We start from the raw sequence: 26,574 nt of genomic DNA on the forward strand, positions 1-26,574 counted from the left end.
TAAAATTATTTGGTAGTAAATATAAACTTGTGTTACATTTAAGATTTCTGTTCAGACTAAGTGTCTGATGGTCGGCTTTCGTGACCTTACGACCCACGATTTGGCCGATGTTTTTTGGTGCTGACCACCCTGGTCAGCGCACACGAGTTGCGCGCCAACGGTCGCCGCATAAACACGCTGTTCGCTCCTCGCCACCGAATGACTAGCTCGAGACTGGTGATGTTTGACTATAGTTGGAGACCAGCTCCAGTATACGTCCGGTGTGCACCAGAGGAAGCCTGGTCTGTCTTTGTCCAAAGCATGCGTGGTTCGTTGTTTACTCCCCCCCCCCTTTTCCCCCGGTTTGCTCTATGTACATTCAACGTGAAAATATAATCATTGTGATCAGATTTACGACCTGTTTCATTGTTATATAATCTCCCGCGACTGTCCCGTCTCACACTCACACTTACACACTGAATGTACAGCTATCTCACAAACCGACGCAGGTGGCCTCTCGATTGAGAATCCCTGGCGTCCGTATAATTTTATATGGGGGAAAAGCCTTATGAGTGTGAAATTTGTTCAAAATCATTTACTCATAGATCTTTTCTTGTTTATCATTTAAGATCCCACACAGGGGAAAAGCCGTACAAGTGTGAAATTTGTTTAAAATCTATTTCTTGTAAATCTAACCTCGAGTCACATAAAAAATTGGTATATATTGGGGCTACCCACGTAATTTGATGTATTATAATGAATAAATATACTGTAGCGTATGCTAAAAGAAGCCGCCGGTTAAGTGCAATCGGATTAGGCCGAGGCGCATCCCTGACACTGTGCGACCGTTATAATTGGTTTCGAGGATTATCTTCAGACTAAGTGCAAGTCGGCTAAACAATGGCCACCGAATTCGCCTAATAACGGCACCCGGTTCCTTCTCAGAAGTGACAGCGATAGCGTGGGACCGAGTGTCGCGGGAATACATATCCGGGTACATGTCTAAAGAATAGGGAAGTAACCAGTGGCGGCTCGTGATAATTTTTAGTGGCGGGGCTGCACTGAAAAGATGTCTAAAAAATGTCACCATAATTATTCTATCATGTCATAACAGGACAAAATAAGCACAATTTTTGGCGTACGACCACTTACATGTGGATTTAAGTATTATTGAAAAAAAAACTAGCAAAATTCACCACCCATTAAAGGGGTGCGTCCAAACGCGATGAAGATTTCGAAAAATACGCTGGTACTCCAGTAAGATTGCTAAAAAAAATTCGTTCTTGCTGGTTTCGCGACGCGGATTAAAAAAAACCCCAAAAACTTAACCCCCTAATTCGTAACGAAAAACATTAACCTGTTGACAATGCATCGATACATCGGTTGTTTCATCTGCCATAACAGCTAGATAAGTTGCTTTTTTTATTTCAGCACTTATTTGTTCCCTACACACGTTCAAAATACAATCTAAAATTTCATTTTGAATAGTTTTTGATGTCCCTTTAAAAACCGAAGAAGTTTGAAAATGTTTTTTTAAAGAATCGTCGAAATTTTGTGAATATTCTAGAAGCCCCCGAAAAACTCCTGGATTTTTTGAATTATCTGTTTCATCGTGTCCCCTCATTGGCATTTCAAATTTACCGCAAAATTTAACGCAATCAATAATTTTAAATAAAACATCCCGATTTTTTTTTGACGTTTTCGTTATGCTTATCTATTTCCCGCCGACAAGCTTCCCAAAATCGTGAGATTACACACATTTTTTAAGTGTTCGACACTTCCCTCGTGTTTTTAAATTTATCGTTTAAATGTTTTAAGTCAATAACTCCTGTTTCGTCCAAGATGCTTCGCCTGGCGACTCGCCTCCAAACAAAAGACACGGATAACAAAATAACGCGTTTTTTTCTGTACATCTCGTTAACCAATTGTATTTTTTATAAATGTCTGGTTTAAATTTTCGCGAGTAACTAAAAGATCTACTAGTTGCAGGCTGTGAAATAATTAAATTGGGCGTGAGGCAGCCTAATGCTTTTATAGCGACTTTTTCGGTAAGTTCTAGTCGCGAAAAGTGCAAATTTTGTAAATATTTTACTGAATTCTTTTGTTCTTCCATTTTTAAAAGAAAAAAAATCTTAATATATTTAAATAAAAATTACGAGAAAAAGTTAAACAGATTTGAAAAAAGTTTGCTGTTATCAAAATGAAAACGACTCACCGAAGATTTGATGAGGGCTCGTACGCAACCAATTAAGAGTAACGAAAACGAATTAAGCTGTGATCGTGCGATTCAACTAATCAAATGTAAGATCAAGCGCGCGAAATCTTAAACAAACTGACAGATGAATGTCGTTTAACAGGCGAAGGCTGCCGACTGTCCAGCCCAAAACGGAAGAGTGAGTGAAAGAGAAAGAGCTATATGCAGTTGCAAATAGCTCTTTCTCTTTCTCGTTCCGAAACTCCGGGCTGGGCAGCGTTCAGCTCGGCGCTGTAACACTTTACAGCCAGTACAGCAACATTTTAATTCATCTGTCACCATACAAGTTAGTGAGGTCTTCGAAACGGTCAACATTACTTACAATATCACCCTTTTGGACATGGGTGATATTGTAAGTAATATTTACTCTGTCGAAGGCCCCAATAGTTAAGTCCATCCAACTAATAAAAAAAATATCATTAATAAATAAAATATTAAATGTATTATTAAATATATATCTTAGAATTTTATAGGAGGGGCTGCAGCCCGGCAGCCCATTAGGACGAGCCGCCACTGGAAGTAACCAGGCGTCGAAGATGCTCTGAGCGACCTGTCCTTTATAAGGAGGTACTTAGACGATATCAAGACATTCTGGAGGGAGCTCTGCCAGTGTGTGTATCTCCTTAATCACCAATAAATGCTGAGAAACGACTTTGGTTTTTTACTTGGATCCTCCACCCACCTCTTCGCAACAATATTATACCAACAAACCAAATCTCTTAATAGATTTTTTAAAATTATTTTACTATTAATTTTATTGATAAAAACATAAATAAAAAAAATTATTAAAAGAAATAGTTAAAATTTATATACTCTTTATTTTAATATAATACACCCCCTTAGAACGTCATTCCTTACTGGTCAAAAATTTTGCCCCCCCCCCCTGGGAAAAGCTGAAGTGACGCCCCTGCTTGCATTTATAAAAAGTTTGATCATGTTTTATTTATACATATGTATATCGTGGAGATATCTTATAAACTATGGAGGATGAACGAATGAGACGACTGGCATGTTAATGCACGTGTTTATTATATGACAGCTGAAGACAGTGAGTAGTAGCTCTCCGAACCCAGCCGGGTTGGTCCCCACTCGCAGGAAGGCAACCAAACTCGACCATGTCGTATAAGCGAGCCGCCACATCACTCCCCCCCCAGCATCAGCGATACCAAAATTACAAAGAAACAAATTTTACAAAAGAAAAAAAATTATTGTTACACAAAGAGAAAAAATTATTACGTGGGGAGAAAAAAAAATGTTGACGTGGGTCATCCGCTGTGTACATAGGTGTACCGCCCTGAATGGTCGGTAGATTCGAGGGCGGTGACGTCGCGAGCAGGACGGTGGGTGGTCCGATGGTCGCGCCGATGCGATGCGATGCTGCGGCGGCGCCGCTCTTCCGAGGCTGATGTCGGTTGGTGGGGCGGCGGGGGCGGCAGGGGCATCGATGTGGTTGATGATACTCCGAGCTGGACTGTGAGTCGTTGTGGCTCGTGGAGGTGTTGTAGCGCTACCGCCCGTCTCGGCGTGACGACGCTCGTGGGGACGGACGGGGCCTTGATGATGATGGTGATGATGGTGCTGAGGTGGTGTATGTCTTGTGGTGCTGGATGACCGTTCTATGTGTAGTGGATCGCGCATGACTCCACATCCAGCTGTCAAGATCGTCGTCTCATTCGCTCCCCCCATTTTTGTAAGCACCTGTCATCGACGTTGTGGCTGGACGTCGGTAGGTAGGTAGGTAGGTAGGTAGCCGTGTCTGCTCGTTTATTGTCACCCGCGGGCCGCGACGCGTGTTGATGGCGATGGGGGCGCGGCGGGTAGCTTCTCCCGCCTGGCTCGGCGAGGCAGGGATGAGCGGCATGTTGAAATTGATCGAGGCTGCGTGGCTCGATGTCGGGGGTCACCAGTATGGCGATGAACGAATGAGACGACTGGCATGTTAATGCACGTGTTTATTATATGACAGCTGAAGACAGAGTGAGTAGTAGCTCTCCGAACCCAGCCGGGTTGGTCCCCACTCGCAGGAAGGCAACCAAACTCGACCATGTCGTATAAGCGAGCCGCCACAAAACTTTTTCGCTGAATGTAAGGCGTTATAGGGGTAGAACGAATGAGACGACTGGTTGTTGATGCACGTATGTTTATTATGACAGCCGAGGAAGAAGTGCTGGTAGCAACTTTTGAACGTGGCCGAGTTGGTCCCAATTCACAGGAAGGTAACCAAAACTCGACCATGTCATATTTATTTATTTATTTTTTACATATGTATATACCAGGAAGGCCTTACAGGTAACCCCAATGGGCCTTCCTGGCCAATTACAAACATTGCAGCATTTTTTTATTATACAAGTCGCTGAATTACGAGACACTGAAAAACTCGCAAATTAACGAGACAACTATGAATTGTACATTAATCAATCTCAAATAGTAGTGACATAGTAGGTAGTAAGGATTTTAGCCAATTTTTAATCGGGAACCGTTTCAACAATGAAATCAGAGAAAATTGGAAAACTCTGATAGGAAACGATCGACTTGGAGTCACAAATATCCAGGTCTGACCAGCAGCACTGCAGATATACTCTCACAAAAAATTCTTTTCAATCGAGGTCAGCTCATGGGATCGAACCCGGCGCCTCTCGATGCTAAGCAGAAGCTTAACGACCGAGCCGCCACAGCGTCTTTTTTAAGTTGTAGGAATATAGCATGACTTGTGCTATTACGAATCGAAACCAGTGATCTCATCATCGATCCTGTACAAGCATGCATAACTCAAGGGCAACGTCCCCTTTGACCATTCCAGAAGAAAGAGTTCATCGCTCGATCGTAAAACGAACGAAACCCAACAGTGATGTCATCAGGCAACCGCAACACATGTCCTGAAAAGTCATTTACACGTGGCACCCGACCGCATTCTCAAACGAACGACGTCCTATCGCTGACCCCATATCTATAAAACACGCACCCCGAAAACAGGTCAACACGTGTCCTGGAAACGAAGACAAAGCATCTGCACGCGGCATGCTTCAAGCCAGAACGTATATAAAGCGACGCACCAGCTCCCAACACCAGAGTGAACCTCTGGAGTTCAACCAGCTCACTTCTCCGAAGCTCAACCTCTTCGTACATACAATAACCATTGTAACAATTAAACAAAAATAAACGATCCTCTTACAAACACAACCGGTGTTTTTTTAGACCGGGACACGGTCAACACATCTGTCCCGCGTACTAAAAAGTAATTAATATATTATGGGGGATGAACGAATGAGAAGACTGGCATGTTAATGCACGTGTTTTATTTATGACAGCTGAAGGCAGAGTGAGTAGCTAACTTCGAACAAAATCGAGTTGGTCCCCACTCGCAGGAAGGTGACCAAACTTGACCATGTCGTATAGCGAGCCGCCACAATATTTATTACGGTAAATGGATTACTACGCACATTGTGATCGCGCAAACGACAATCTTTGCCACAAAAATCAAGAAAAAACTAAATAAAATCAAGACAGGGCAGTCAAGCAAGAATCCAAACCATGGAAAAACAATAATTCTAGACTTTTTTTCTCAGGGATGACTTATTTTACTTATTTTCGAAAAAATATTTTTCTAAGTGATAATAAATAATAAGAAAAAGCATGCGCCGGAGGCAAAAAAATGACAGTTCATTTTTACATACCTCCTTTGCATTTCACATGGCTTTCGTGTTATTATTACTTTCGATATTTTTAAATTGAACAATGGTAAATTATATTGGGCAATATTAAATTACATATATACATACATATATCCGACTCCTGTCAGACATTAAAATAACATTGTGTGTATAGAAATTTGGGTTCCTCGTCTGCTATGCAGTAACCACGCCACTGCGTTAATTAGAATCATATACAGAGACTATGGAGTGTAGGCTTTGTCTTGGATCGGCTCCGGCCGAGTCTTCCATCTCGATCTTCGATGATTCTCACCCGGAGTATTTGGTGCAACGCATTTGGACCTGCTGTCAATTACAGGTCGGTTGCTGGTTACAGGTTACAATATTATGGACCCAATTGGTTAACTCTGATTCCCACCTTTTCTCATCTCCAGGTTAAGAGAGACGATGGCCTGCCAGACACGGTGTGTCTTTCGTGTAAGACTAATCTGGAATTGTTAACCACCTTTCGAATGGCTTGTCTTCAAAGTAAAGAAACGTCTAAATTGAGGTTGAATGAGTGTTTGAAGATCAAGACTGAAGAAGTTATGTTGGAAGATGTAATATGGAGCAATGAATCGGTCGTAAATTCGTTACCAGACGTTTGTAATTCTTCTACCAAAGACGAGGTCGATGAACGTGGATCGAATATCTTCGGGAGAAACGACTCTAAGCAAATTAATCAATCAATTGAAAATGTAAATTCATCGGTAGAGTGATTCATTACACAGAAAGCTTAAATGTATTAAACATTGTATAACGTTTCTTTTATTTTCCAGATGTATATAGGAAAAGCTGCTTCGTGTGATAATGGAAAAGAATTTATTGCCGATATCGAAATTCCATCAAAAGAGCCTTCATTACTGAAAACTCACCAAAGAAACCGTTCATCATTGAATTGTGAAATTTGTTCAAAGACATTTCCTAGTAAATCTAAACTCGTTGTACATAAAAGATCACACATTGGAGAAAAGCCGTTCAAATGTGACATTTGTTTTAAACCATTTGCTATAAAATCTAGCCTTCTGAAACATTTAAAATGTCACATTGTTGGAGAGCCCTATCAATGTGATATTTGTTTAAAATCGTTTACTCAAATATCTGGCCTCAAGTTACACAAAAAATTGCATACTGCGGTAAAAATACGCAAATGTGACATTTGTTTGAAACCGTTTCGCCGGAAGAATCATCTTATTCGCCATTTGAGATCTCATTCGGGGGAAAAGCCTTACAAGTGTGATATTTGTTTAAAATCGTTTTCCGAACAATATAGACTGGTGTCGCATAAAAAGTTGCATACTGGGATAAAACCACACAAATGTGACATTTGTTTAAAATCATTTGCTCGAAAATTTACCCTTGAATTACACAAAAAGCTGCACACTGGGATAAATCCACACAAGTGCGATATTTGTTTAAAATCGTTTATTATTAAATCGTACCTCGTTAGTCATTTGAAATCTCACAACAGCGAAAGACCGTACAAATGTGATGTTTGTTTAAAATCATTCGTTTACCAATCTTATCTCAATCGACATGTAAAGTTGCACACTGAGATTAAACCGCACAAATGTGACGTATGTTTGAAGTTATTTAGTCGAAGATCTCATCTTGTGTTCCATTTGAGATCTCACACAGGAGAGAAGCCTTTCAACTGTGAAATTTGTTTCAAATCGTTTATTCGAAAATCTACGCTTGAGTCACATAAAAAATTGCATACTGACATAAAACCACACAAATGTGAGATTTGTTCGAAGTCGTTTGTTATAAAACCTTACCTCGTAAGTCATTTGAGATCTCACACGGGGGAAAGGCCGTACAAATGTGATGTTTGCTTAGTATCATTCTTCCGAAAGTCTGACCTTATGAAACATTTAAGATCTCATTCTAAGAAAAAGCCTTACGAATGTGAAATTTGTTTAAAATCATTTTCTCGAAAATATCGTCTTGAGTTACATAAAAAATTGCACACTGGGGTAAAACCACACAAATGTAATATTTGTTTAAAATCTTTTATTATAAAATCATACCTTATCGGTCATTTGAGAACTCATATGGGAGAAAGGCCGTATAAATGTGATATTTGTTTAACAGCATTCATTCGAAAATCTGATCTTGTGAAACATATAAGATCTCATTCTAAGAAAGTTGTTTAACCGTTTGCCCAGCCGTCTTATATGGAAGCTTTGCGCGACAAGTCTGTAGCGCGGCTGTCTTCCATAGAATTTCTGAAATTTGCACGGGATTTTGAGCCTTTTATGCGCCTATTTCAACTGTTTTAAGGTTCAAAATTGGTTGAATATATTACTGAGAGTTGAATGCCATCTATTCGATTTGCTAAAATGAATATATACCAATCAAAATTAGTTTTTTGTGGAACCATACTGAAACCTCGTTTATGTGACTTCACGTCTGTTGAACAATGGCGACGATACGTCTCAATTGTATGAAGAATGATTATTTGACAATTAGCCAAAACTACGAGATATATAATGTATTGTATTGTTTAAAATAATACTTTATGTGTTAATTAACATATCTGGTTACTTGAGTAAATATTAAAATCTGTATTTAAGGTCGAAAACTCGATTGCCAAATTCGCGAAAAAGGTGCCGCGTACAGGGCTTGTTCGCTATATTTATTGCCGCGGGCAAAGGGTTAAGTTAAAAGAACATAAAAAATGCACCTAGGCTTAGTGTGCTGCCCCCTAGAGTTGAATTTTAATAAACACATACCATATGTCTTCACAGGTTACCTCATTATGACACTGTGGCCAAATAATACATAAAAACACATTTTATAATAAACATGCATACAAATAAAATAAACAAAAACACATTTTATTTTATTTAACAAACATGCTGCCCAAAAATATTTTTTTAATTAATTTCCACTAATTTGTTTCTAATTATAATGTTTTATAGTTGTCATGAAGTTTTCGATAAGCTTAATGAGAAAATAAACACTGGAAATCAATATTTAAAGTTTATTTGAAATAAGTTAAATTGTATGGAAATAAATTATTTCCATACAATACATACAAAATAGAAAACTTACTTCTAAATTATTTCAAATGTCTATTTTCAAAGCATTATGGCTCGGTTTAGCACCGAGAGATTACTGGGTTCGATCCCGTGATAATCTTTAATACTGCTGTTTAGACTTGGTTATTTGTCGATCGTTTCTTATCAGAGTTTGCCTATTTATCTGATTTTCATTGTTGAAACGGTTCCTCAATGTGACAAAAATTATCCTACCCGCTGTCACAACTATCTGAATTTGATTTATGTACAATATATAAAAATTTATGTACAAGTCTGAATCCATAAATGTCACAATGGATTAATCAACCAATTGTTAATTTCGTGTTTAATTGTTAATTTCGTGATTAATGTAAAAAAAATGCTACAATGTTTGTAATTAATTGTGTATATAATTGGCCTTCCTGGTATATATCTATATAAAAATAAAAATAAATATATATAACCTGTTTAACCGTTTTGCTTCATTAGAACACACACAAATATTATTCTGGACTGAATCACTTTGAATTAATATTAATATAATATAAAGTGAGATTTATATTATTAAACCCCACTGTAATCAAACGAGTGCCATCTTTTGGAAATATTACAATGAAAGTTAGTATCAAATTTATACAATAGATGTCACTAAAAAAATAACAAGACAAAGCTCAGTCGTTCAATTGGAATGAATCCATCGCTGATCAGGATTAAATGCAGAGACGATGGAGTGTAGGCTGTGTCTTGGATCGGCCACGGCCGAGTCTTCCGTCTCGATCTTCGACGATCCTCATCCAGAGTCTTTCCTGCAACGCATTTGGATCTGCTGTCAAATACAGGTCGGTGCTTTATAGCAGGTTACAATATTGTGTACCCAATTGTTTAACTCTTATTCCCACCTTTTCTCAACTCCAGGTTAAGAGAGACGATGGCCTGCCGGACACGGTGTGTCTTTCGTGTAAGACTAATCTGGAATCGTTAACCATTTTTCGAAATGCTTGTCTTCAAAGTAACGAAACGTCTAAACTGCGGTTGGATGAGTGTTCGAAGATCAAGATTGAAGAAGTTTTGTTGGAAGATGTAATATGGAGCAATGAGTCGGTCGTTAATTCGTTACCGAACGTTTGTAATTCTTCTACCAAAGACGAGGTCAATGAACGGGGATCGAATATCTTCGGGAGAAGCGACTCTAAGCAAACTAATCAATCAATTGAAAATGTAAATTCATCGGTAGAGTGATTCATTTCACAGAAAGCTTAAATGTATTAAACATTGTATAAGGTTTCTTTTATTTTACAGATGGATGCAGGAAAAGGTACTTCGTGTGATAATGGAAAAGAATTTATTGCAGATATCGAAACTCCATCAAAAAAGCCTTCATTACCGAAAATTCACCAGAGAAACCTTTCATCATTGGCTTGTGAAATTTGTTCAAAGACGTTTACCATTAAATCTAAACTTGTGATGCATAAAAGATCACATACTGGTGAAAAACCTTACCAATGTGACATTTGTTGCAAATCATTTGCTATTAAATCTAGCCTTGTGAAGCATTTGAAATGTCACGTTGAAGGAGGGCCTTATAAATGTAATATTTGTTTAAAATTATTTGTTCACAAATCTCTACTCTTGTCGCATGAGATAACGCATATTGGGATGAAACCACACAAATGTGATCTTTGTTTAAAATCATTCGTTCGAAAATCTGAACTTTCGAGACATCTGAGATCTCACACTAGTGAAAGGCCTTACAAATGTGATATTTGCTTAAAATCATTCTCCTACAAATCCAACCTCGTGCAACATACAAAATTGCACACGGAGATCAAACCACACAAATGTGACTTTTGTTTAAAATCATTTCGTCGGAGATCTCAACTCGTGTTCCATTTGAGATCTCACACTGGGGAAAAGCCTTTCAAGTGTGATATTTGTCTTAAATCATTTCTTTATAAATCTGACCTCGTAAAGCACGACAGATGTCATACTGACAATAAGCCTTACAAATGTGACGTGTGTTTGAAATCATTCGCTATTAAATCGAACCTTGTGAAACATTTGAAATGTCATACTGGGGAAAAATTATACAAATGTGATATCTGTTCAAAATCATTCGTTCACAGACATGATTTTGTTTCACATGAGATGACGCATACTTTCATGGAAAAACCACACAAATGTGATATTTGTTTAAAGTCCTTTATTAAAAAGTTTCAACTTGTGAGACATTCAAGATCTCACACCGGGGAAAGGCCGTACAAATGTGACATCTGTTTGAAATCATTCGTTTACAAATATCACCTTGTGCAACATAAGTCGTTACATTCGGAGAAGAAGCCGTTCAAGTGCGACATTTGCTCTAAATCGTTCGCTGCCAAATATCACATTTCCAGGCATTTAAGATCTCACACTGGGGAAAAGCCGTACAAGTGTGACGTTTGTTTGAAATCATTTACTGAAAAATCTGGACTCGAACTGCACAAAAAGTTGCACACTGGAGTAAAACCACACAAATGTGACATTTGTTCAAAATCGTTTCGTCGGAAAACTTATATCATCGGTCATTTGCGGTCTCACACTGGGGAAAGGCCGTACAAGTGTGATATCTGTTTGAAATCATTCATTCACAAATCTCATCTGGTGAAACATAAAGGATCTCATTCTGAGAATAAGCCGTTCGAATGTGAAATTTGTTCAAAATCGTTTTCTGATAAATATCACATTGCGAGACATTTGAAATCTCACACTGGGGAAAAGCCTCACAAGTGTGATCTTTGTTTGAAATCGTTTACTGAAAAATATAGCCTTGTTTCGCATAAGAAATTGCATAGTGGGATAAAACCACACAAATGTGATGTTTGTTTACTTACATTTTCTGATAAACGGTATCTTGTAAATCACCTGAGATCGCACGCTGGGGAATAATACTACATAATTTCTCAATAACTTGAACTCCGTTGAAAGTCCGCCACGCTAAAAATTTCGCCATCATTTCAAACTAGAATTATTTAGAAATCCAATAGAAAGCAGGTATAAAAATTGTAGCTAATCCAAACAAACCCTAGAGATAACTACCGCCGAGGATTTCGAGTTTTGTAAAGGTGTGTTTAGACTCTCTAATATATCTTGCAACAATATAAAATAAATAAAATAAATCTATTAGTGAATGTATTTTTCCAAAACTAGTTCCATCTTCTTCATTGTTGTTAAAATGTAATGCTCACAATCTAAATGCTAAGCCACAATCTAAAATACTCAGCAGTTAGGGATTTCCATCGGGAAATTCTGCTATGGTTATAAATTTAGAAATTCCGGTGTAAACCAGTCTTTATAAACATTGACACGGATTACAAAACCCATGTTCTATGCATTTTTGGCCCATGATCACATACTGGGGAAAAGCCGTTCAAATGTGACATTTGTTGCAAATCATTTGCTATAAAATCTAGCCTTGTGAAGCATTTGAAATGTCACGTTGGAGGAGGGCCTTATAAATGTGATATTTGTTTAAAATCATTCGTGTATAAATCTCTACTTGACTCGCATGAGATAACGCATATTGGGGTAAAACCGAACAAATGTGACATTTGTTTAAAGTCTTTCTTCCGAAGTTCTGAACTTTCGAGACATTCGAGATCTCACACTAGCGAAAGACCGTACAAATGTGATATTTGTTTAAAATCGTTTGCTTACAAATCTAACCTTGTGCAGCATAAAAAATTGCACACCGAGATAAAACCACACAAATGTGACATTTGTTTAAAATCATTTCGTCGAAAATTTCAACTAGTGTTCCATTCGAGATCTCATACAGGAGAAAGGCCTTATAAATGTGATACTTGTTTAAAATCATTTCTTTACAAATCTGATCTCGTAAAACATAACAGAAGTCATTCTGAGAATAAGCCTTACAAATGTGACATTTGTTTTAAATCATTTGCTCTTAAATATCACGTTGCGAGGCATTTGATATGTCACACTGGGGAAAAGCCGTACAAGTGTGATGTTTGTTTGAAATCTTTTACTGACAAATCTACTCTTATATCACACCAAAAATTGCACACTGGGATAAAGCCACACAAATGTGACATTTGTTTAAAATCGTTTATTAAAAAATCTGAACTTGTTAGACATTTGAGATCTCACACTGGTGAAAGGCCATTCAAATGTGACGTCTGTTCAAAAGCATTTGTTCACAAATCTCATCTTGTAAAACATGAAAGGTCTCATTCTGAGAAAAAACCCTACACATGCGAAGTTTGTTCGAAATCATTTGCTGTTAAATACCACTTTTCGAGGCATTTGAGATCTCATACTGGGGAAAAGCCGTACAAGTGTGACATTTGTCTTAAATCATTTACTGTGAAATATCACATGGCGAGGCATTTGAGGTCTCACACTGGGGAAAAGCCTTACAAGTGTGATATTTGTTTAAAGTCATTTGCTGATAAACGTTACCTCGTGAGGCATTTGAGTTCTCACTAGAGAAAATCTATGTGATCTTTTCCCTGAAAATTTGAAGAATTCGAGTGATCTCATATAAGGAAATACTAGCAATATATGTATGTAAATATTATTATTTATTATTATCAGCAAATCTTTGCTATATAAACCGTACCCTCAGTACGAGAATTAAGTACAGTATAAGCAGGCCGACCCTGAGGGTATATGGCGCCCCTAGCAGATTGGTTTCAGCCTCCCCCCCCTTAAATTTTTAAACAATAAATTTTATGTTAAAGAAAAGTATATTAAGACAAAAACAAAAAATGAAATTAAAAATTTTTATTCAAAATATGCACGTTTTATGTATAAAAATTTCAGAAATTATTAAATTTCAATTCAATAGTCGATTTCCTTCAATAAAATTGATGATTCTAGTCGATACATACCGTAATAATATTAAATAATAAAAAGGAGCCGAGTCGGTTGACTTTTTATGACTCCTATGATTCCACTTGAAATGCTACCACTCTGGGACTAGAACTCCATCTCTACAGCCCGAGTTTATAAATAATCGACTAGCTTTCTAAATGCTTAAATTCTTATTCTTATGTGTATATAATGTTGTAATGTGGGAACACGAGAGAGAGTATCCACTGTCTAAGGGCATTCGTGGGTAAACAATAGAGACCCCAGATTAGGCTAACGGGACTCAATAAGTGCCCGAATAAAGGATACGCTGGAGTTCTCACTGACCTGGGCGAGTGCAAGCGTAAACAATGGACTCGCCAGGATAGACCTTTAAGTGTGTAGATAATAGACACATTAATGGATCGGGGAAGTTGTGAAGGGGAACTTGTCCTTTATAAGGAAGCACACATGGTAGATCAGATTATTCTGGAGGGAGCGGTGGTTTCGTGTGGACCTCCAGAATCGTTAAATAAATGCTGTGAAGCGACTTTGGCCTTTAATTTGGCTCCTGAACCCACCCTTACGCAATAATATTTTATTCAATTGAAAGAATATGCATATGTAAGTGTAAGTATTATGCATATGAATGGTATTAGAATAAAGTAAACGGTTTTTAATGAAAACACAACATAATAAAATCTCATTTTTATTTTTTACATATGTATAATTATCAGTCCTTATTTTTTATTATATAAATTTGAAAAATATACAAAACTTAAAATACCTGTTCTAATTAATGTATCGGCAAACTTTTAAATAGACGATACAAAATTTATCACCTTAAGCTAGTATGAAAAACAATTTCATTTACAAACCACAATACACATAAATAAAATATAAAATTGCATAGATACAAATATTTTAAAATGTATATTGTATATATATATATTTTTTATTATGAAAAGAAAACCTTAAAATTTGTCAAAAATCACGTTGAGCAATGACAAAAAAAGAAATAGTTAAACATTACAATATAATTATTGTACATATCGATACGCACTTGCATTTCTCGGGGACATTCAAGACGATGAATTGGGTGATGGACTACGAGGCATCAAAAAAGGAACACAGCTAAGCGATGCATCAAGTTGTTGCTTCTTTTCCCTGGATAAATCTGCAGCTGAATTTGGCACCATTTATCAAGATATAATTACCTTTAGATTTCCTCTGTCGTTCATTCGGGCAGACCAGTTTTTGTTTCTATCAACATCTTTTTGATTTGCATCAGAGAATCCAATTCAGCCTCGGTTAATTCTATGTGATTTGTAATGATTTCGTCGTCATCTCTCACTGCTTCCAGTTGCATCATTTTTGGATTCATAGCTTTTCCATTCATGTTACGGTTTACCGATGCCGAAGTTGCATAGGGATTTATTTTCATTTGACCTTGTACGACGTTTAAAGTGTTATCAGGTCCATTGGTGATATCTAGCGGGTATTTATTAGTTTGCAAAGTACCGTTTGAATCATAAGGGGTGTCTTTCATCGAAGAAAATACTTGAGAATTTTTCAGTTGAGCTGATTTTGTTAAGGGTGTATTTTTGGTATTTCTGTTTAAGTTTGATAACGGTAAGGATGTTGTCAAGTTGTTTACTGATTTTGCTTTGCTCTGAGGTGTCAATTCTCTGGAAGCAAATTGACTATTCATCATATTGTTTTTATTTAGATTTTGCTTAGAATTCGGTAGCGGGGATTTGTGAAAGTTTTGATACGATGTGCCGATCATTGGATTGGTCGATTTGATTATTGTCTTTTGTAAAACTTGTTGAAGTTGTTGACTCGGGAATGCTTTTTGGTCGTGTACTTCATTCAACGACATCGGATTGTCCGTTGTAGTAGGAGATGACATTTTGAAATCTATTGACCCGTAAGCGCTGTCCTTCATCGAACTTTGCGAAGGGCTTTCATTGTCTTTGGTCATTTTTTGTTTCAAAAACGCATTATTTGCCGTGAGAGGTTGAATGTGTTGCATGTCGAATGATATGTTGGGATTGTTTGCAGATTTTTCAGTTCCTAAAATTTCTCCAGTCCGTGGATTGATATGCTTTTCGTCGCTGTATCTCATCGATGACCACCGTTGGTGATTTTGTTCGATTGGATGTAAAACGTTTTCAATAGTTTCCTCTTCGGCGTCCGAATTATACATGCTATTTAAATTGCTACTGTTGTTCTGAAATAAAAAATTGAAAAATTATTATCTATGAAAAGTATTAAAAAGTACAAAGTATTGGAATAATTACTTCATTTTCATCTTCTTCATTTATTACACTATTTTGAATCCATTGTCTAATTCTTTCCTTTTTAGCTACTCTATCTACGGTGGTTTCAATACCGGCCTCATAGAATATGTGTAGTAGTTTATTCTTTTCATTTATATCACTATGAAAACTGTACATTGAAGGACACAATTCATCAATTTCAGTTCCCTCTGCAAAAATGAAATAACAATAAATAAAATTTTTGGGTTTAAAATGGCCCATAAAATGAATAAAATCTATACAAAGATTGACTTTTTGAAAATTTTACCTGTTCCATTTTTTTCATTGATGCCTTTTGCCATCCATCTATCATCCAGATATTTTTGAAAATCACCCAGAGTTGGCGGCCTTTTGTCTGGTCTCGGTTCAAGTATTTTTTTGAAGAATTTTTGGGCACGGGAAGATACAAGTTTGAATAATTTAGGTTGTTTACGCAAAGGGTTCGCAGTATTGTACCAGTTTAAATACCTATGAAACGAACATTATACCTATGAATGTTTCATGTTTTCACTAAAGATTTTATTGTATTTTATATCTGATATAGTAATGACTAACCTTACATATCTAGGGTCATCAAGTGCTGCCTTCTGCCAAGGTAAACATCCAGTCAAACATACAAAAATGACAATTCCAAACTGCCAAACATCGTGCGATGTAACAGCCCTGAAATAATGAGTTTTGAGTAACAGAAAATTTATTTTATTCACGCAAAATAAATGTACATACTTGTAAGTATCTTCTACGGGAGTTTTCAAAACTTCCGGTGGTGCATAGGGCAACCATTCATTTCTCCTCCGGATGACCGTTTGAGATTTCCTTGTTTCACCAAAATCACAAAGCTTTATTCGTGAAAAATCCGATTTGAATATCAAAATATTGTCTAGTTTAACATCTCTGTGTACCAAATCCCTGGCGTGGAGGTGATCTAGTGCGGCTGCTAGCTGTTTTGCAACACGTTTGGTGTGCAACTCTCCTATTCCAGTGTCGGATACGTTTGAAGTCAAGTCACCTACGATTGCAATTTATCATTCTAACATAAGTAAGTCGTAACCTAGTCCACTTGCTTACAATAAATTGAAATGTTATTACCCAAGGGAGCATACTCTTGTGAAAACACATAAAATCCGGCTGTTTCGAACGCAACATCATACGTTGTAATGACGTTTTTATGAGTGCCGAGGTGGAGGCCATAATGAAATTCACGATAGAAGTCTCTCAAAGGTACGTACGGCTTGGGTAAAGCTTTCAGTACCATTTCAGTGTCGGTGCCACGATGTTCGACCAATAAAATCTTTCCAAACCATCCCTCGCCGACGATTTGCAATATATCAAACTCTTCTGCAAGGTTAACCTACGTAAGTATAGACGTTATTTTAGAACAACGATGGAAGATTATATTTACACCTGTATGAAATGTTTCATTTATACCTTTTCCAATTCAAATTCTCTTATTCGATGTATTGACCCAGCTATTGCTTTTCGAGCTGGCGGCGCCATCGTTGCCTTTATTTCACCATTCTTTTCGGCTTTCTGTTTAAAAATTAAGTATATTATATATTGAAATGAAATCATGTACAATGTCAACAACCCATCTGTATTTTTAATTATTTATAACGAAAAACATTAAGAAATTAAATTGAGAAATGTAGATTGGGTCATAATAAGTCTACATCAAAAACGTTAAAAACAATATTTGAAATTAATTCATAATGGGAAAACATACGTATTTGTATTTAATGGAGTGGCTTTATGACTTTGTGGAAAAATTGATTTGTTAGATACAATAAATACCAACTTATTGAAAAAAGTCTTTGTCTAAATGGTTCTTTTGAGGTTATTAACACATTTAGCCCGGCGCATGATTTCATACATTTGCCCATGTGGCGGCACTGTCACGCGTATCGGCACCCAATTACGCGTGACGGCATTAAATCACTTTATATAATGAGTTGTCCCTAAATCTTTAGAATTTTATAGGAATTTTAGTGTTGGGGTGCTCAATGAAGTGGAACCGTAAAATTATAGTCTGCTATAGCACTATCCGCGTGGCCACCTGTGGTACACGCCGGGTTGAACGTGTTAAACAAGCATAAAGCATGAAAATAAGCTTGAATATTTGTTGTCTTTAAAAGACTTATCCATTAAGTTTGAAATATAATTTTGATATTTCTTATTCTTAATCTATAATTTGCAACTTATGCATATTAGAATACCAACAAAAATTTTAATTTATTCAGAAAAATGAGTGCAAATCTAGTGTTCATACAAATTATGATTTTACACTTTTATGGTGGATTTAATTTAATTTGATCTATGATGTTCGCCTTTATGTTCGAATTTATCACAGAAAAAGGTTAGATAATCGTCTAGGCAAAATATTCTATAATTTACTAAATGAGCAATTTGCCAAAAAAATGATTAGCTACCACGTCGGGTCAAAAGTCATTTTTCGCTGACAAATTATCATCACATATTAATTTAATTATTATTTTCTAAAAAAAATATCACTCAATTATCTTTCACACGAAAAACAAACACGTGTTGTAGTTTAAATGTTTAAGGCATGTCTTTGAATTTCACATCAAAGCAATATTTTGCAGTTTTGAGTGTAAGCAATTTAAATGCAAATCATATTACGTTTTTATTGCGATCGAGCATCTGCCGAAAAATCGTAGTCTTCTATATACATATAATATCGTAGCTCTTAGCTAATTCTGAAGTTATGTTGAACTTGAGCCAAAGATTCGTGATTATCTTTTTGTGTGTACGTATTTTTCTACCGATATCTATTGTATCGTTGCAGAAACGAGTAAACAAAGTTTTATTTTAATTTCTCTCAGTAAAATTGCAATACAAAATATCAGTCTACCGACAGAGAGTAGTCTTTGATCTATATAATTTATGTAAAATACATTGTAACATTTTGAGTACAATTTAAAACATAAACATGCATATGCACATTTGTATATATGAATATATATGAAAAATATGGCAAATACCACTCGGCAAGACGAATAATATAAGAGACAAATGACAAAATTAAATTATTATAATATCATATCCATCTACTATTCTATATGACTAGTGTTGTATCCGAAGAAATATCATCGTATGCGTGTTGGCATATTAAGTATTAAATAAAAAAAAACATGAAAAGAAATGTGTCGGTTCTGTGTTCGATCCGTACGTGGTCGAATTTTTTTCAAATACCGTTTAAATATATTTAATTTAATATTTATGTTTCATTGTTTAATATGAAAAAATGGTAAAACTACCTATGTACATATAAACAATATAAAAAACCAATAGAAAAATTAATTAATTAATTAAATAAATTTTCAATAGATGGCGCTAAATCCTCAGAGACTTAGCGCCGTCTATTAGCGTAGAGGAAACATTGGTAGCAAACAGTATATGATATTTTTATTTTATTAAATTTTATACCAGGAAGGCCTTATAGGTAAACCCCAATGCGCCTTCCTGGCCAATTACAAACAATACAGCATTTTTATTATACAAGTCGCTGAATTAACGAGACATCTATGAATTGTACATACATTTTACTGTACATTAATCATACTCAAATAGTGCTGACATAGTAGGTAGAAAGGTTTTTAGCCAATTATTAATCGGGAACCGTTTCAACAATGAAATCGGAAAAAATTGACAAACTCTGATAGGAAACGATCGACCTGGAGTCACAAATATCCAGGTCTGATCAGCAGCACTACAGATATACTCGGAAAAGTTCTTGCGCACTACAGATATACTCAGAAAAGTTCTTTTCAATCGAGGTCAGCTCATGGGATCGAACCCGGCGCCTCTCGATGCTAAGCAGAAGCTTAACGACCGAGCCGCCACAGCGTCTTTTTTAAGTAATTAATATATTTATTACGGTAAATGGATTACTACGCACATTGTGATCTCGCAAACGACAATCTTTGCCACAAAAATCAAGAAAAATAAATAAAATCAAGACAGGGCAGTCAAGCAAGAATCCAAACCATGGAAACACAATGATTCTAGACTCTTAAGCTAGAATGAAGCTTGAAGCTTAACGACCGAGCTATGCTGATTGATGGCTATAGAATATATAGAAGTTTTTTTATTTTGTTATTATAGCCGTACGTTTTGTTGGAAGTGTTTTAGCTGTGACAGACATACATATGTATGTCGAATCGAAACGACTATTATAGTACGGCGAGCGTTATCTTACACAGACACACATAATAGCGATATTATACATACATATGATTCCGACTCAATTCAATATACATACATATAAGCCGTTATATTTGAAAGTGGAAGTCCAATTTTAGTTCCAAAAACACTATTTCTGTTTGACTTAATTCACAAATTTTCATCACTTCTTTAAATTTGGTATGACCAGAATCTCGGAAAAGCAAAATAAACGTATTATAGGCCACCGGTATTTTTGAATATTGTTAAACAAAAAATATTATATTTGATATTTTGCGAGATATTTCTCTAAATTAAGTAAAGTGGACGTATGCCTCTTTCAATTATAACGGCTCATATTATTATATAAATGGAATTAAGTAGTGGAAATGAATTAATCACTTATTTAAGATTTAGTTTTCAAACGCAGAAGACAGCATACATTGGGTCGAGTGTATGTTTATGTTGGTTCGGTGATTACTGGTCACAAATTACTCGTCACAAAGTCACTAAAATCTCTATAACGGAACATCGAGCAGCCGAAAAGTCCATCATACTAACGATAACTATCATAGTAACGAGAACTTGAGTGCCAAATATTGTGTATTCGCGATTTTCATGGCAAAAATTGTCTTTGTGACCACCCCAATGTGACGAATAGTCCAATTACCGTTTAGGTTGGTATGCTGTGTAACGCTACGACCAAATGACAGTTCGGCGCATCGAGAAATAAACATGGTTAAAAGGGCTAAATGCGTCTCATTGGGTATCCTTATCGCGTGTCCTTTCATGAACTGAATCTTACATATACATATGTATATTTACAGTAAATTATTTCAAATAATAAATATTCCAAATCTACCATTTATACAGAGATATGTAATAAGAATAGAGGGGCCCTTACGAGTAAATAATTGCTGTCAATTTTACGTGGTACGTCTCTATAAATACGCTACATCGCACGGAATACAATCGGATCAATTTACTTATAAAAATGTATCCCATATTGTTTATTGTGTGTTTTTGAATGTATTGTGCAATTTTTACCGATGCTTGCCCATTTTGCGAGTAATATAAACAAACAGAGAAGTTTTTATCGGACATACGTCGAGCACCAAGCGTCAAATATGACTGATGCTAAAATTATTTAGATCTGTCCGTCGACAGAATGTCACTTGACAACAAAAGAACACCTAAAGCCACTTCTATTAATATTATATTTCTCTGCATTTATAGCCATAACTGTAAAAATTAAAAAAATAATTAAAACCAAGCTATTGTACACTTCTATGCATTATATTGTACAAGCTTCTATTATTGTACAAGCTATTGTATTCTTCTGTTTATGCGCTAGATACGTAAGAAAAATTGCGTTGTTCTTTCGATTTCAGGGCTATAAATCATCGTTTTTGATATTTTCATCACGAATTAATCATCAGCGGACCTCTTTTTTTTTCATCATACGGACTACACAGGAGATATATGAAATGAATTTAATGACATTGTTCATTATACAAAGCCGCGTTAGATCAAAATCATACAGAAGAAGTCCGTGTAAATCGAGAGATCAAGATGGCTTATTTAATATTGTATAAAATTAATTATATTGTATAAAAACTAATAAACAAACGATGGATAAACGTCAACGACTATCTCGCCGGGCAGATTTCAAACGCGTCTTACACGATATTTTTGCACCATCGTAATGGCGGAGGATCCATTTACTTATATTGACGACCAAAATGAGCAATATGGCAAAGTATGAAAACGATCGGATAAGAGGCAAACTTTTTCCTGAATTGTAATCGTAAGTGAAACGTAGAGGAGGTATGTAAAAATGAACTTGAATGTTGTGCCTAAAAGAAAAACACAAAAAACATATGATCAAAATGGAAGTACCCAAAGGTTTGAAAATGGGTTTAATACCAAAAGGTCACACAAATGAAGCAGATCTTTAAAATATCATGTTAGCAAAACTGAAACGTGTAAATTGAAGAGTTGCGTTTTAAATTTGAGGGGCGTCACTGAGCTTTCTCTCAGTTGCCAGTTCCGTACGCATTTATAATTAAATAGGGGCGGCATGCTTTGGCGGCTGGGCGCCAAAATATTGGCTTTGGTGGTATTCCAAAGTAATACGACAGACAATTGGGAAGGCCAAATGAAAACAATTCTTTGTGGCAGGTACGTGTAGTGGTAATAAAAATGGAAGTGCTCGAAGGCGAACATTAGTTTTTCTAAGGTTTAATGAAAGTTTCAGGTTCAATATAATAAATTTTCTATATTCAGCTTCATTTTCTATTCCTTGATTAAATGTTGTATGTAACATTAAAAATAAAATATACAGTTGTTGGCTATGTTAACTGTGTAGTTGGTCACTTTTATTTAAAATCAAAACCTTTGACATTGAGGAGTTTTTTAATACCCTGATGGTGCTACTGTTCACTACTAGATGGTAGTAATGTATGGGTACGATTTAACGGTGCAATTAAAAAAATAGCTTTGCTCCTTAGAACGAATCATTTGCGCATTAAATAAATATATTTCTGTTAAATTAAAAAAATTACATTGAATAATATCTTATTTGCAGTATGAGACAAAAAAAAATGGTTCGTTCATTTAACAATTAAAAAGTGAGCAGTTAAAGGTAGAATTGAAAAATTCCTATAATTTTAAATATAACAAATTTGCAGTTAAATTAACAAATTCTTAATTCGCGAATTATTAAGATTAAACACCTTTTATACAGAGTGGACCAACTTGGACGGTTGTCGGTCGAGACATGGCCGATCCTATATGCGATATCTTTAATGCTCAGCGTTAATGCGCATTTCATTCATTTTAGGTGGCTTTATATTTTTTCTGTTGTGAAAGTAACTTATCTAAATTTGATATTAAATTTTTTTCAAATGATCAAGTTGTTTTTGATTTATTTACTAGAGGTTTTTAGTCTTATTGATTATTTTATTTATTTAAGTGTACAAATATTATATTAAAGGAACATAAGACTTTTTATGCGTTATTTTTTTTTGTAATCTAATTATAATTATTTTCTATTGCTATTTTTTTTTTAAATATTAGAAAATATTTTTAAATTGCACATTTTTATTTTTAAATGAAATAATATGTTTTTTAATTCACACGAATTTTATGAAATGTTTACTATAAATGCACATTTGTTTTTATAAAATGCGCATTTAAATTGTCCCCGTAATATATTAATTTATCGTCAATTGGCGTTAATGCATTTTTTTTCTCCAAATGACCAATAACTGCAGTGTACGGTCTATACATATATGTATGTATATATGTATCTACATTTGATAGTTTTTTTTGCACGGCAAACACATTCCAGGATAGATGTATGTATAAATTAAAAAAAAAATCGAATGTACAAGTGAAATTTCTGAGTTGAAAATCAAACACAGTTGTGAGGGGTGCTGCAAATTGACGTGACAATATTGGTTGATAAGTACGAATGTGTATAGTCCAGAGAAATGTAATATTAATAGTAGTGGCTTTAGGTGTTCTTTTGTTGTCAAGTGATATTCTGTCCACGGACAGATCTAAATAATTTTAGCATCAGTCATATTTGACGCTTGGTGCTCGACGTATGTCCGATAAAAACTTCTCTGTTTGTTTATATTACTCGAAAGATGGGCAAGCATAGGTAAAAATTGCACAATACATTCAAAAACACACAATAAACAACATGGGATACATTTTTATAAGTACATAAATTGATCCGATTGTATTCCGTGCGATGTAGCGTATTTATAGAGACGTACCGCGTAAAATTGACAACAATTATTTATTCGTAAGGGCCCCTCTATACTTATTACATCTCTCTGGTATAGTCATATATGTAAATGTAGTTAGCATCCATACATGCAAATAAGAAGCAGCAGTGTATTTCGTTACCGCTTCCGTAACATTTTCATTATGAATCCGCATAAACAATTAAATCAGATACAATTAGAAATTTAGACAAGGATAAATACAATCGTTGAGAATTTCGAATAGTTGTCTGACTGAAGTTTGAACCTGGCAACTCCCAATGATAAATTGAATTACAAACATAGCTGTCACTCTATCTATCATCTAACATGTACGCACATTCTGTTTGTACAGATCTTATATTCTATCTTGATAATCGCTGGCGTTAATGATGCCATATTAAGCGTCTATTACGACGCACGGGCAAGAAAATTGCTTACTTTCAACATTTTTTCTATATATGACGTACTACTAGTGGTGCTACCCGGCTTCGCTCGGTAAATGGAAATACAGTCTAGTAGTGAGAATAACGTCGAAACATGAAAAAAAATCTTCATTTGTAAAAACATATTACCGACCAATCACAATTCTTAGTCTTTGACCAATCCAGCCAATCAGAAACGACTTTGACGACAGGCAATCAGAAACGAATTGCAGACGCCGTTTCGGTTTTATATTTAAGATGTACATACATATCATAAATACAATAAGAAATGCCAATTTATCGGGATTTTTTTGATAAATTATTACCGGTTATATTGATAATTAAGAATATGGCTGAAGTATTCTCGTATTTCAAACTAATTCGTCTTTTGGCCAAAATGCATTGGCCAAATGCGATATTGGTGGCAATGACCGGTGTATTGAGCTGGAATTAGGGTTGACGAAAGTTTGGAAATGTCATTGACCACTAAATATCATTGAACTATGTAATTTGCAAACCTTTTTAATCGAAAGCGAGCTATTGTGTTACGTTTTAGAATTATTAAAAATCCACATTTACATATACAAAACATTAGAAACTATAACTATAAAAAATATTTATACAAAACATTGGAAACTATGACTATAGTTGAAAAGTTTGTAATTTTCGATGTTTTCAAATTAGTGTCACGATATTAACATGTCTATTTTTGTATAACAGTAAGTAAGTTATTGTATTATATATTCAAAAATCTCAAAGAAATTATGTTGAAAACAATTCCGGAATTTCTGAAAGTTGTTTAAGTTTTTCTATTTATAATTTGATGTAAAGAGAATTAAAGAATCCTTGACCCAAATAGCACTGTACATTTTCTTCTAGTTGCTATTAATCCAATGAAGAAGGGGAGGGGAACTTTGGAGCTAAATTCAAATGATTTTTTTGTTTGAGATACTTTGAGTTATATTTTGTAAAAAAAAAACATGGATGGGTATATACTTCAATGGTCGACTGGACCACCAGGAGTAAGGAAATTTACCGGTGGGTAAATTTGGAAAAGGGGAGAAAATTTTAAAACGAAAATTCCGAGCTTTCAGATGGTTCAGTCCATTCTCGATATATGTATTATATGTATGTATGTATGTACGATTTACTAAAAGCTTTAGCTCTGGAACATTGGAACCCAAAGTGCATCCATTATCACAGTGCTCGATTTAAAATTCATTTGGTCGCCTACCGATTGGATAGAGATTAGTAGTGTGGCTCTCGCTTGTGATTAGTTGCGGTCCTGGAGTGTGTAAAAGCAGTAAAGCAGAGGCGTTTTTCCGTTTTCTAGAGACACACCATTTGTGCGTCGACGTCAATCCGTCTGGGGTAGCACAGGGAAGGATTTCCGAGCACAATTCAGAGGTGACAACCACTGGTACCACTAGGGAGGGTAAACGGGCAGTGGTTCACGGCCCCCGTTTGGGTCTATTTCGGCGCGACGTGGACTGCCCGGGCTGTCCTCTCGCACACTGGTTTATTTCTGTATGGGGCCTCTCGTACTCTCTTGCCGATTTAAAATCGGCTAGCTGCTGGTGTTGGACCACTCTTGGGACGCAGAAGCAGAATGGCGCCAAGCGTCGACGCATCGCGACGAGACAGGACAGAGAGAACTTCCCTGGTTGCGTACCAGACGCACTCAAAGCTGGGCTCGCCAATTTCATGACGTAGTGGTTGACGTGTTCAGGGCAGTGCTCCCCAATCGAATTGCGGTAGGTGAAGATCAGGCCTGGTTAAGTGAACGATTGCGGTCTACCAGTGGACTGTGACAATTGCTTCAATACTGGTACCTGGAGTTTCATTTACATTGCATCTGAGTGCTGACGTCTTTTCTGCTGAAAACCCACCACGCTGAAAATTTCGCCAAAATTTCCACCTAGAATTATTTACAAATCCAATAGAAAGCAGGTAAAAAAATTGTAGCTAATCCAAACAAACCCTAGATAACTACCGCCGAGGATTTCAAGTTTTGTACAGGTGTGTTTAGACTCTCTTATTTTATTTTTTTATTTAATTTACACCAAGAAGGCCTAACTGGTAA

The 26,574-nt window shown here is 35.8% G+C and overlaps 3 protein-coding genes across 8 annotated transcripts in view; 2 read left to right on the plus strand and 1 right to left on the minus strand.

The window, feature by feature from the left end:
* Positions 1–5,664: 5,664 nt before the first annotated feature.
* Positions 5,665–8,776, plus strand: LOC143919163 (uncharacterized). 2 transcript variants are annotated; one of them, XM_077441361.1, is made up of 3 exons: positions 5,665–6,241; positions 6,318–6,620; positions 6,702–8,776. In XM_077441361.1, the coding sequence occupies exons 1-3, from the start codon at positions 6,128–6,130 to the stop codon at positions 8,076–8,078; spliced, it is 1,794 nt and encodes a 597-aa protein (XP_077297487.1). In that variant the 5' UTR covers positions 5,665–6,127; the 3' UTR covers positions 8,079–8,776. The 2 variants fall into 2 exon arrangements, with proteins under 2 accessions (XP_077297487.1, XP_077297486.1); XM_077441360.1 differs by having other exon boundaries at positions 6,005–6,241; positions 6,318–6,632; positions 6,702–8,738.
* An 809-nt stretch (positions 8,777–9,585) lies between these two features.
* The window catches only part of LOC143919162 (uncharacterized), a 100,511-nt gene continuing 83,522 nt past the window's right edge, over positions 9,586–26,574 (plus strand). The window contains exons 1-3 of one of the 3 annotated variants that reach the window (XR_013261193.1): positions 9,586–9,784; positions 9,861–10,163; positions 10,245–12,349. Coding sequence is in view for 1 of the 3 variants with exons in the window: in XM_077441359.1 (XP_077297485.1) it covers positions 9,671–9,784; positions 9,861–10,175; positions 10,245–11,870 (2,055 nt within the window). In the remaining 2 variants the exon portion in view is untranslated. Of the gene's footprint in view, positions 9,785–9,860; positions 10,176–10,244; positions 14,337–26,574 lie in introns of those variants that run through there. The other 2 variants (XR_013261192.1, XM_077441359.1) reach the window with 2 other exon arrangements.
* Positions 14,899–26,174, minus strand: LOC143919160 (uncharacterized). Of its 3 annotated transcripts, none has more exons than XM_077441355.1 (8): positions 25,833–26,174; positions 17,543–17,644; positions 17,204–17,465; positions 16,841–17,123; positions 16,670–16,777; positions 16,383–16,582; positions 16,097–16,284; positions 14,899–16,026 (listed from the first exon to the last, which is right to left on the minus strand). In XM_077441355.1, the coding sequence occupies exons 1-8, from the start codon at positions 25,833–25,835 to the stop codon at positions 15,031–15,033; spliced, it is 2,142 nt and encodes a 713-aa protein (XP_077297481.1). In that variant the 5' UTR covers positions 25,836–26,174; the 3' UTR covers positions 14,899–15,030. The 3 variants fall into 3 exon arrangements, with proteins under 3 accessions (XP_077297481.1, XP_077297482.1, XP_077297480.1); XM_077441356.1 differs by having other exon boundaries at positions 25,726–26,174; XM_077441354.1 differs by having other exon boundaries at positions 26,045–26,168.

The sequence above is a fragment of the Arctopsyche grandis genome, chromosome 11 (assembly GCF_051622035.1).
Source record: "Arctopsyche grandis isolate Sample6627 chromosome 11, ASM5162203v2, whole genome shotgun sequence".
In the NCBI taxonomy this organism is placed as follows: domain Eukaryota; kingdom Metazoa; phylum Arthropoda; class Insecta; order Trichoptera; family Hydropsychidae; genus Arctopsyche; species Arctopsyche grandis.